We start from the raw sequence: 12,050 nt of genomic DNA, 5'->3' as shown, positions 1-12,050 counted from the left end.
ACTAGTTTCTCTCTCTCTATCTCTCCCACTTCTCTCCTGATTTGTTCCAGTTGATCCATTTGGTATCCTTTTTGTGCAAATTTAGTTTGTAGTATGCAAGCTTCTTCCTCATATGTTTCTTTATATGTACAATTTCTTCTTAATCGTAGAAATTGGCTGCGTGGAATATTTAAAAGCCACATAGGGAGGTGACAGCTGTCTAAAGAGATAAAACTATTGCTATCAGTAGGCTTATGGTAAGTTCTCGTACATATTTGTCCATCTTGGATATAAATATTCAGATCTAAAAAATTGATGCTTGTGGTGCTAGATGTGGGTGTAAAATTAAGATAAAACTCATTTTTATTTAAGTTAATTAAAAATTCATTAAGTGAGGATCGATCACCTTCCCAAATAAAAACCACATCATCTATGAATCTTTTCCATAGGACCAGGCCCGCCCCAAGCATCCCCTGTGGGTATATGGTGGACTCTTATAAACACATGAAAGCTATTATGCGAAGTAGTTAACCATTTCAGCATAATATGGTAACTTTTTAAGCGCGGCACAACATCATTATTATTTTATATTATATATATATATAGTTAGTCAAACTGGAAAACTTTTTTAAAAAGGATATTAGCCTTCTTCTTCTTGGCCAATTCTTCTTGCCATAGTTCATGGCGCTTTAATTCGTGGTCAATGATGTTCATACAAAGTGCTCCAATTTTATAATGTGTTATCAGCCCATGAAACTGAGAAAAACTGGAAGAACAGAGGAAAACAAAAATCAAAACGGATTCAGCAAAAGATATACTTGGTTCTGACACACAGATCTGTAAGCCTATAGTCTATAGTCAAGCAGGGCAGCCTACTGTAAGTAATATCGATAGTCAAAAAAACAGTGGGGGGGAAAAAAACCCACCAGAACTGATGATTTTTGGTCACATCATATATCAGGTAAAACTGAATAGAAAGTCCAATTTAGCCCAAAATGGTGCTGGGAAAAAAACTACAAATCATACTGCACAATTATAAGGATTAGAATATAGTGATTTAACCCTTTCCCTTTCCCTTGTTCTTCCAGTGATGTAACTTTTTTTTTTCCTGTTGAGGGTTTATTTTGCATGACACGTGACTTGTTAAAGGAGAAGTCCGGCCAAAAGTATTTTTTAATATGTTATTACTTATGGAAAGTCAGACAAATTCCGAATCCTAATGTACATTAATTATGGGAAATGTACATACACTGCTATTTCCCTTAATTTAGTAGATCATGGAGACTGCAAATTCTCTCAAATACTGTGACATCACGAATCAGGTGTAATTCCAATGGAGTGTCCAGCAGAGGGGGCACTATATAAATAGAATTCAATGAGTACCATTGACTTCTATATATAGTGCACCCCTGCTGGACATACTATGGAATCAATGGCTGCTGTAATTGAGGCCCCAGTCTCAGGGAGGAAGTAGGCCCCGGCTTACTTCCTCCCTGAGACCAGGGCATTAATTACAGCAGCGGACCCACCTGTCACGCCAGAGCTGCAGCCAGCGGACGTATGCAGCGTACGAGTGACAGCAGGAGCGGCGGTGATGAGGATAGACCTGGCACTACTCCCCCATCATCTGCTCATAGTAAAAAGCAGATGATGGGGAAGTAGTACCAGGGCATATGTGGCTCCAGGATCAGGTGAAGTGCAGGGTCGGCAGCGATGGAGATAGCCCTGGAACTACTTCCCCATCATCTGCTCATAGTATGAGTAGATGATGGGGAAGTAGTACAGAGCATATGTGGTGGCAGCGGGGGGGGGGGAGGGGGGCAGACTGGTGATGGGGATGGCCCTGGTACTACTCCCCCATCATCTGCTCATACTAAGAGCAGATGATGGGGGAGTAGTACAGTGTATGTGTCCATACAGACGTGTTAAATAGACAGCCATTGATTCCATAGAATGTCCAGCAGGGGCGCACTATATATAGAAGTCAATGGTACTCATTGAATTCTATATATAGTGTGCCCCCTGCTGGACACTCCATTGGAATTACACCTGATTCGTGACGTCACGGTATTTGAGAGAATTTGAAGTCTCCCTGATCTAAGGGAAATAGCCCTATATCTGCATTTCCCATAATTAATGTACATTAGGAATTAGTCTAACTTTTCATAAGTAATAACATATTAAAAAATACTTTTGGCCGGAGTTGTCCTTTAATGACGCCAATTATGGGCTCATATATTTTATTGGTAATTCTTTCCTATCTTTTTTTGTGAAGAAAATAGAAAAAATGCTGCTTATTATTTCGTTTTTGCATTCTAAATTTATTGCCATTCACCATACGGAAAAAAATATCATCACTAGAGATGAGCGCACCGGGTTCGGGTTCGAGTCGATCCGAACCCGAACGTTCGGTATTTGATTAGCTGGGGCTGCTGAACTTGGATAAAGCTCTAAGGTTGTCTGGAAAACATGGATACAGCCAATGACTGTATCCATGATTTCCACATAGCCTTAGGGCTTTATCCAACTTCAGCAGCCACCGCTAATCAAATGCCGAAAGTTCGGGTTTGGATCGACTCGAGCATGCTGGAGGTTCGCTCATCTCTAGTCATCACCTCTGGGAAAAGTAACATTACAGCGATACCAAACGTACATTTTCTTTTTGTGCAGTGGGCTAGAATAAAAACCTGTGATGACCGCCATAGAAAGAGGCATACTAGCGTCCATTAAGAGATTAAAGCAAATGTACCACTTTAAGCAACATTGAAAAACTTTCATAGGACCTGATGGGTGCTGCCACGCAGATTCTGATGGTGCCGTTTACTTTTTAATACGACGTCTGGTTCCAGATATCTGCTTATTTTTCTACATACACATAAGAAGTCTGTGAGCAGGAGATGTCTCCTCCCCTTGTTAAACATGGCTTCTGTATCTGGTAGCAACATTGATGCGGACAGCAATTATTTCGCGCCAAGCCAGGGCAAACTTCATACAAAAGGCGGCACTGAGAGAATACAGAAGATGCGCATCACCCAGGAATGGAGACATCAGTGCAACAACAGAAAAAGCAGATATCAGGAATTGAAACAGCAGCAGAATCAGACAGCGCCCATCAGGTCATATTCGCTTTAATGGGGTAGTTTAGCAAATCTTTTTTTTTTTTTTTTTTTTTTAAATCAACTGGTGCCAGAGGATTTGTAATTTACTTGAGATTAAAAAATCTCAAGTCTTCCAGTACTTATCAGCTGCTGTATGTCCTACAGGAAGTAGTATTATGTCCAGTCTGGAGAGGAGAGGTTTTCTATGGGGAATTGCTACTGCTCTGGACAGTTCCTGACATGGACAGAGGTGGCAGCAGAGAGGACTGTGTCAGACTGGAAAGAATACACCCCTTCCTGCAGGACATACAGCTGTTGATAAGTACTGGAAGACAAGATTTTTTTAAATAGAAATAAATTACAAATCTTTGGCACCAGTTTATTTAAAAGAAAAATAATTTTAAGCATTTTAGTTATTGTTTTTTACATTTGGTAAATTGGTCCCACAAAGACAAAAAAAAAAAATATGGCTCTTAGAAGGTGAGGGGTTACAAACATGGCAACAATCCCCGATGGGGAAGGGGTTAACGTTCAGGAACCCACAGCCATATATTTTACTCTCAGGAGATTCAGAAAAATAGCAAATCATAATTAGAGGAAATCCTCCCATAAAGCAGGTTATACAGAAGAATTACCCCGGGTGTTGGTGGAGGAGGAGGAGGAGATTTACCTTGAGAAGCAGAAGAAAATGTAAATGATATTTGTGGCCAGCTCCACGCTCTGCTTCCAGTCCTCCCGTAAGACGCGGGCCAGAGCTCCCAACGCCGTTTCTAAGAAGAAAAAAATTTTAAAAAAATTTAAAGCCCCCAATGGACAAAACACCCCAAGTCTTCAATAAGGGGGAGACTTACCGTTCAGCAATAACTCTTCCAGATTGTCCGGGTTTCTTGCAAGTTGCAGTATAAGGGCAGAACCGCGAACCTTATCGGGAATATCTTCATACAGTAACTCAATGTATTCATCCATGTCATTGATATTCGCTATTTCATCAATCTGAAAATGGGAACAAATTGTTAGAAAATGGGCAAAACTGCATCATATACTGCACCTACAATAAATGCAATAGTAAAAGGGGAGCTCCCACAGTATACAGTTATCTTGTATCCATGGGACAGGGAAGAACTAGGCGATGAGTGGGGGATCCACTGCTGGGACCAGTCACCAGAACAGATTAACAAATGGTCCCCTGCAATGAAAGGAGCCGACTACACATGCACGGCCAGTGCTCCATTCACTGTCTATGGAGTGTGCCGATCGTGCTCAATGGCATGCTGGCTGCACATACACAGTCCACTTTGATTGCAGGAGACATTTCTCCTCCATTCTATTCTGGTGATGGGCGGTTCGACCCCCACCTTTCATCTAGTTACCCTCTAACCTATGGATAGGGGATAACGTTAAATTCTGTCAATACCCCTTTAAACAGTGACTGTTATTTAAAAAAAAAGTTGCATACATCAACAGTAGAAGAGAATATAAGAAACATTGTAATATATCTTATCAGAGAAAAATGCTTCTTTCTCCTCTTATCTAGTGTCTTTCCACATTCTCCAACTAACTTTCCTTCACTCTGGGAGGAAAAAAAAAAAACAGCTCAGTTCTAGCAGCTACCTTTACAACATGTGACCATGGAGGTCATATTTTATCACTTTAAAGACCCCTTTAAGAATTTATCAATCTTTCACATTTGTCTATGTACAATTATTCTATCCATGTCACTGTACTACATGATGTACTATACCAGCAATTATTATACCACCATCTTACCTCCATTCCCTCAAATGGTGGCGGGTCCTTGGGTTTACTATTCTTCTTGTCTTTCTTCTCTGTAATGAGAAAGCATTGGCCATAAGTCATGACATGGTGGCATTATCGGAGAGGTGCGGAGAGCAGGGGCGTGCAAGGCATCCCATTAAAAAAGCTGGAAGGATTCTGAGCAGTGTCCACGTGCGGGGGTTCCCCTCGGAATCTCCGCCTATTTTCCATAGTGTGAAGACATAATTCAAAAGCAGCCCATGTGGGTCGCAAACTCCAATTCCCATCATGCACTGCTGACATCTACTCCAGGCTGTCCTCCTCCCCCTGCATACCCCCAACTGCTGAGCAGGAAGTCTCCACTACTGTGCAGCTCATAAAATCTCAAGTCTTCCAGTACTTATCAGCTGCTTTATGTCCTGCAGGAAGTGGTGTATTCTTTCCAGTCTCACACAGTTCTCTCTGCTGCCACCTCTGTCCATGTCAGGAACTGTCCAGAGCAGCAGCAAATCCCCATAGAAAACCTCTGCTGCCCTGGACAGTTCCTGACATGGACAGAGGTGACAGCAGAGAGTACTGTGTCATACTGGAAAGAATACACCACTTCCTGCAGGACATACAGAAATTGATAAGTATTGGAAGACTTAAGAATTTTAAATAGAAGAAAATTACAAATCTATATAACTTTCTGACACCAGTTGATTTAAAAGAAAAATGCTGGAGTACCCCTTTAAGACCTCCAGAGAGGGAAGGAAGCATTCTTAATCATTTCTAGCTGAAAATCCCTTTGAAGTAGGAAAACTCATTATCTGCACACAATGGAAGCCGTGATGAAAAATCTAGTATGTCCTAGCGGCAATATAGGGGGAAAAAAATATTTTAAAAAAAATCTATATATTTTATTTTTTTTAAAATACACATATTCCGAAAAATAAGTAAAACTAAAATAATAAAACATAAAAAATGATACAATAAAACAATGTGAAGCTGACGTGCTTTGAATAGAAATACTTTATTTGTAAAGACTGTATTTGCTGTATTCAGGATGACCATGTGTCATGTTATAGCTCCCCCCTCCCCCCTCCCCATCAGTGTAAAGAGCAGTGGATGCATCATCGCTCTCCGGCCTGAATGATATTGAACAGGAAATGAAACACTGGCTTATATTAAGCTGGCGTAAAGTTGTAAGACATAAAAATAACCTCCAAACCAAGAATGGTTTATGTAAGAAATCCTACCCTGCCGGCTACAGAGGGGCGCACAGACCTGGAACGTCCACGCAGGATATCAAGAAAATTAAGTAAATTGCGCACAAAACATTAAACCAGATATTTACATCTCTATTCTCTCCATCTGGATTCAACTAACAGGATAATAACACAATACATAGAGAATGTCAGGATTCTCTTCTTTTGATAGTCCAAGCTTACCCGTCATATTAAATAGATGTGGTCTAGCCTCTCCTTTTCCCTTAAAGGGCTGTTTCAGTGAGAATAACACACACACACACACATTATATATATATATATATATATATATATATATATATATATTTAGTTACATTAAGTGGCATCAGTAGGATATGACACAGCCCTCTGCTGCCACCAATGGCTGTCAGGAACAGCAGGACTGCTCAAGCCCTGGCCCATAGTGAGTCCCATAGTGAGCTCCTCCTGATGTCTATCCTAATACATGTTAGCACAGAGAACACTACCGGAGCGCCAGCCATGTTCTCTGTGCCGCCCCCAGCCCCCCTAGCGTCACCTTCTCCTCCGGCGCACCGAGCTCCCAGCGGAGCCAAATTCAAATAGCTGGCACTTTTTACAGTGTAGATTTAACCCCTCCAGAGCTGCTCCATAGGAGTCTGCTGCATATGGAGCGGCTCCCACTGTTAATGACTGCAGCCCGAGATCCAGCGGGCGACAGGTCATTTAACAATTGCCCACCTGGAACTGCTGAAAGTCCCGCATCCCAAGCCTCTCTGCCCCCGGGACCCGCCAGCGTAGAGCTCCTCTATGTTAAGCCCCCCTCCCCCGAGACCTGCTATCGTAGCTGCCCTCGATCGCAACCCCCTCCTCACTCCCTCTTCCGGGAGCCACCGATGCTGCAGTCCTGCCGGTACAGTGGATTGTGTGTGTGTGTTTTGTCGGGGAGCTACTGCAACTGCCAGTATATCTCCTTGTGCACTACAGCTCCCAGCATTCCCCCTTGTGCACAAGGAGGTATGCTGGGAGTTGTACTGCAAAAGAAAGTATGATGGGAGTTGTATTGGAAGGCTACTGCTGCAGAACTACAACTCCCAGCATACATCGTTGTGGACTAGAACTCCCAGCATTATTCCTTGTGCAGAACAACTCCCAGCATACCTTCTTTTGCACTACAACTCCCAACATACCTCCTGTGCGCAAGGGGGTATGCTTGGAGTTGCCGTTCTGCCGCAGCAGCCTCCTAACACACAACAACAACTCCCAGCATAACTCCTTGCGCACATCAACTCCTTGCATCATAGCTGCAGGCGGAGGGGGGGCATTATATTTGTATTTTTAAGCATTTTTTTTCAAACTTTAATAAGTATCAAACTGGTATCGACCAGCAACATAGCGAGGAAATAGTTACACTAAACACTTTTCTGCTGCTGAAGACTAAACAAAGGGCAGCGGGGGAGATTAGAAACAGTAGGCAGCACAGTACATAATGCAAGGAAAGGGTTACAGTAAGCACTGGGTTGCTGCTGAGAGGAGAGGGAAGCCTTGATTTACCTTGCATGAACAGTCCAGATCCACTATTGTGTTACTGATAAAACTGAAGGATGACCATGTCCTCACCTTTACCGGTTAGCCCATCCCTGCGGTTCTGGAGATAGTAAAGGAGCTGTTCCACTTCAGCTAACTTTGAAGGATGGATGAGCTTACATTCTTCCACCACTTTCCGCGCCAGAGAAGAGATATCGGTGTTGGCATTAAGACTTTTCAGACGAATGCTTTAAGAGAAAAATGTGAAAAGGAGATTATTTGTTAAAATGTCGGTGATTCCACAAATGCTCAACAGAATTTCAACCTTAGTATTAGTAGTGGTGTCCAAGTTTCAGAGTTAAAGGGGTTGTTCATCACAATTTTTCTTCTTTCAAATCAACTGGTAATAGAAAGTGCCATTGATTTGTATTTTACTTCTATTTAAAAATCTCGGGTCTTCCAGTACCTATCAGCTGCTGTATGTCCTGCAGGAAGGGGTGTATTCTTTCCAGTCTGACACTCTCTGCTGCCACCTCTGTCCATGTCAGGAACTGCCCAGAGCAGTAGCAAATCCCCATAGAAAACCTCTCCTGCTCTCCAGACTGAAAAAAATACCACTTCCTGCATGACATACAGCAGCTGGTAAGTACTGGAGATTTTTTTATAGAAGTAAATTACAAATCCCTGGCACTTTCTGGCAACTGTTGATTTAAAAAAAAAAAAGGTAAACAATCTCTTTGTTTTTTTTTCAAGCTGATCAAATTGTGGCCAAACACAAAACTACGGCCTCTGAATTTACCACTACTGCAAGTTTAACCCCCGCTCCACGTAAACTAACATGGCAGACAAGGAAAGAGGTGTATGGATTGGGCTCAGAAGCTAAGGCCACCCCAAACACAGCAGGTGTCGGCTGCTATTTACAGACAACACATGCTGATAATGACCGACATCAGTAATCACGCTAATACCAGACATTTAACTCCTCAATAGTTGTCATTCAATTTACGAGGTTATGTTCTAAATGTCCACCATTTCAGATCTGCATGGGTTAACATGGCAACTGGAAGTCATACAGCATTGAGCTCTATAAGGAATCAAATATTTGCTTATAAAGCATTGAAAAATGAATTAATTTATTTTTTTGGCCCTACATTTTACAGTAAAATTAAAAGTATCAATTCAATGCAAAGTACAACTAGTCCCACAAAAAACTAGTCCCTGCAGCAATCGGAGAGGCCCTAGTCGCGCTCTGTCCCAAAGAATCAAGCTTAGACTTTTGATCACAGCTACTTCTGTCTGCAGGTGATTTGCTGGTGATGAAGGAAACTGCTGACCGTATAGTGACCATCAACATGGGTCACGGCACAAGTAGGAAAGTTTATCAAATCACATGACCTGGATGGACTCATAATGTAAGGGCCAAATCAGCGCTGATTCCTCACTGAATATTCCGGCCCAAATGGTAATTTCCCCTCTAAAGTTCACACAGCGGAATTTCCCCGCAAAACTTTCTGCAGCGGATCCGCTTTGACATGCCAATTCTTCTGGGGGATTCCGCTGGCGGAATCCCATTGAAATGAATTTGCGCAGAATCACACCAGAGGTGATTCCGGGCAGAAGACTTTCCTTGCTGACTCAGCGCTGATTTCTCAGTGTGAACTGGCCCAACGCCTATATGTGGCTGTCCCATAGAAACAGATGGGAGAAAGAAGCCTGTGGCAGTGCTCTTCTCTCTCCATTTATTTTGCTGATCGTCTGTGGTCTGAACGCTCATATCCCAGCCAATAAAAACCTCGGACATCTCCCATGGACAGGTCAGCTGTGTCTTGTAGTGGTGGGTACGCTTTATAAGATAGATGGAACTGCATCAACCACCACTTACATTTTCTGACACTCCTTTCTCTCTCCGAGCATGGGATCTCCCAACTCCCCCAGGATGGTCGCCTCCACTTCATAGTGAACCACCAGCGCTTTCTCTGTTGGGTGGACATCAATGTTACCTCCTTTCACCTTCCTACAAAAAAAAGAACAAATTTAAAGGGGTTGTCCAGCCTTATAAAATGTACAGCCTGGCCTCAGAATAGGTCATTGGTGTCTGACTCCCGGCACCACCTCCGATCAGCTGCTTTAAAGGGGTTGTTCAACAAACAAACTCCTCCTTCCTCATGCGCGGAGGACGTACCTGGGCGTCCGTGTCTGAGTACATCAGCTGTGAGCTTTAGTATGCTACTATAAAGAAATATATGTCATGAAGGCATTGTGCGTATTTGTGCTCCGGATTTCCGGAGCGTAAAGGTTCCTGTTGGATCGATTGAATCTCCATGGTGATGAGAAACCCCGTTTTTAACTTCACACGTATTTTTGGATTGCATAGATTAGAGATCGGCCCATAGGGAGGATGATGGTAATGATGGGGGTTATTCATCAGGAGGAGGAGGAGGATGGGAGTTATATATCTGGAGGATGAAGATGATAATGATGGGAGTTATTATACACCAGGAGGAGGATGAGAGGATCATACATATGGAGTATGATGATGATGGGGGTGATACATATGGGGGGGTGATGATGGGGGTCATACATGGGAGGGATGATGATGGGGGTGATACATATGGGGGGGTGATGATGATGATGGGGGTTATACTTCTGGGGGATGATGATGGGGGTGATACATCTGGTGGATGATAATAATGGGGTTACACATCTGGGAGATGATGATGGGGGTCATACCTCTGGGGGACAATGAGGAGGAGGAGGAGGATGGGGGTTATACATCTGGGGGGTGATGATGATTGGGGTTATACATCTGGGGGGGTGATGATGATGGGGGTTATACATCTGGAGGATGATGATGATGATGGGGGTTATGATGATGATGGGGGTTATACATCTGGGGGATGATGATGATGATGGGGGTTATACATCTGGGGGATGATGATGATGATGATGGGGGTTATACATCTGGGGGGGTGATGATGATGATGGGGGTCATACATCTGCGGGGTGATGATGATGGGGGTCATACATCTGCGGGGTGATGATGATGGGGGTCATACATCTGGGGGGTGATGAGGAGGAGGAGCACTATATATAGCCATTATCTGGTAATTCATCCATCACTAGGTGCGGAGCAGCCCTGACAACCATCCTCCCCCTCCCCCTTCCCCAGCAATCACCTCTTGAGGTATCTGGCGTCCTCGGACTGCATGTCTACCGCCCCACTACCGGCTCCGCTGGCGTTCAGCACCGGGGGTGACGCTCCTATAACCGGGAGGACCGAGCAGCGTTTGTTGTTGTTTCCAGGGGGATGGAGCTGCCCTGATATTAGAATGAGAAAGGCCCTGTGTGACGTCACGGTCACATGACTGTACGGAGCCGGCTGAGGAGGAAGAGGGGGCGGAGCTCGCCTGTGAGTGACAGCTGCGTACAGTAAGCTCCGGGGTGACGTCACCTGCGCATGAAGCGCTGCTTCCTGCAACATCAATTCCTGAGTGATCCCATACCAGACGCCTATACACGTATACAGGACATATGCTGCTGTGCTGGCAATGGAAATGATACTCAAAAGTGTATTTTTTTTAAATTATATTTAGAGGTTAATGATAAGGTGGAGAGCCCCTTTAAGCCTGAGGATTTCTATACGCTGACGGTTCTGTGTAAGCGGCCACATGCGCAATTCCCACTGCCGTCTACTCGTATTCATCCAGGACTCGTCTTGTTGCTTGTACTTTGTAATAAGGTCCTTCATTTTACCATAACGTGTGATGTGAAACCATGCGGTAGAAAGTTATCTTCTCTCTGCGGGTCGGTGCAATTACAGCAATACCCGATTAAATTAAAGGGATTATCTGAGGATTTAAAAAAATATGTGGCTGCAGGTGCGATAAAATAAACTATAACCTATACTCACCTTCCCTGATCCCACACAGCTGCCGCGCCAACACCTTCTGCTTCTTCCTGGAGGCCGATGACTCCATCCACAAAGGCAATGCTCCGCCAGTGCTCGGCCAGTCACTGACTAGGAAGTAGCCATGAGGACTGGGTACTGGAAGGATCGGCGTGGCGGCTGTAGCAGATTGGAGTAAGTTTATAGGGTTTTTTTACCTTTAAACTTACTAACTTCTTATTTTTTTTTAGTTTTGAAAAAGGATCATTTAAATTTTTTTATTATATTATTTAGAAAAAATAAATAAATTATATTATATATATATATATATATATATATATATATATATATATATATATATAATTGGGCACCCACCGCGCATCGCTGCGTGGAATAGCTGGCGCGGTGGGCGACCGATGTTCTCACAAGCACCGTACATTACCTACACATGTTGCAGGGCTCCTCCTGTGCTCCTTCTTCCTCCCAGTCCCGCGCAGCAGCAGCTTCGGTGCGGCCTGTCTGAGCTGACAAAGAAAATAAATCCCCGGCACTCCTCTAGCACTTAACTTGCAAGGTGATTTATTCACATAACGAGGTGCA

General features: G+C 43.5%; 1 protein-coding gene across 2 annotated transcripts in view; it reads right to left on the bottom strand.

Annotated features, from left to right (window-relative positions):
- KIFAP3 (kinesin associated protein 3) overlaps positions 1-10,873 on the bottom strand; it is a 53,971-nt gene extending 43,098 nt beyond the window's left edge. For both annotated transcript variants that reach the window (XM_069967388.1, XM_069967389.1), the window contains exons 1-7: positions 10,741-10,873; positions 9,447-9,578; positions 7,658-7,812; positions 4,845-4,903; positions 3,929-4,070; positions 3,748-3,847; positions 621-745 (exon numbers count right to left, since the gene is read on the bottom strand). In XM_069967388.1, the coding sequence (XP_069823489.1) occupies positions 621-745; positions 3,748-3,847; positions 3,929-4,070; positions 4,845-4,903; positions 7,658-7,812; positions 9,447-9,578; positions 10,741-10,772 (745 nt within the window). In that variant the 5' untranslated portion in view covers positions 10,773-10,873. The remainder of the gene's footprint in view (positions 1-620; positions 746-3,747; positions 3,848-3,928; positions 4,071-4,844; positions 4,904-7,657; positions 7,813-9,446; positions 9,579-10,740) is intronic.
- Between the last annotated feature and the right edge of the window lie 1,177 nt (positions 10,874-12,050).

Source organism: Dendropsophus ebraccatus, chromosome 4 (genome assembly GCF_027789765.1).
Source record: "Dendropsophus ebraccatus isolate aDenEbr1 chromosome 4, aDenEbr1.pat, whole genome shotgun sequence".
Classification (NCBI taxonomy): domain Eukaryota; kingdom Metazoa; phylum Chordata; class Amphibia; order Anura; family Hylidae; genus Dendropsophus; species Dendropsophus ebraccatus.
Note: the sequence above shows the minus strand (reverse complement) of the source record. Positions and strands in the feature narration are given on the sequence as shown.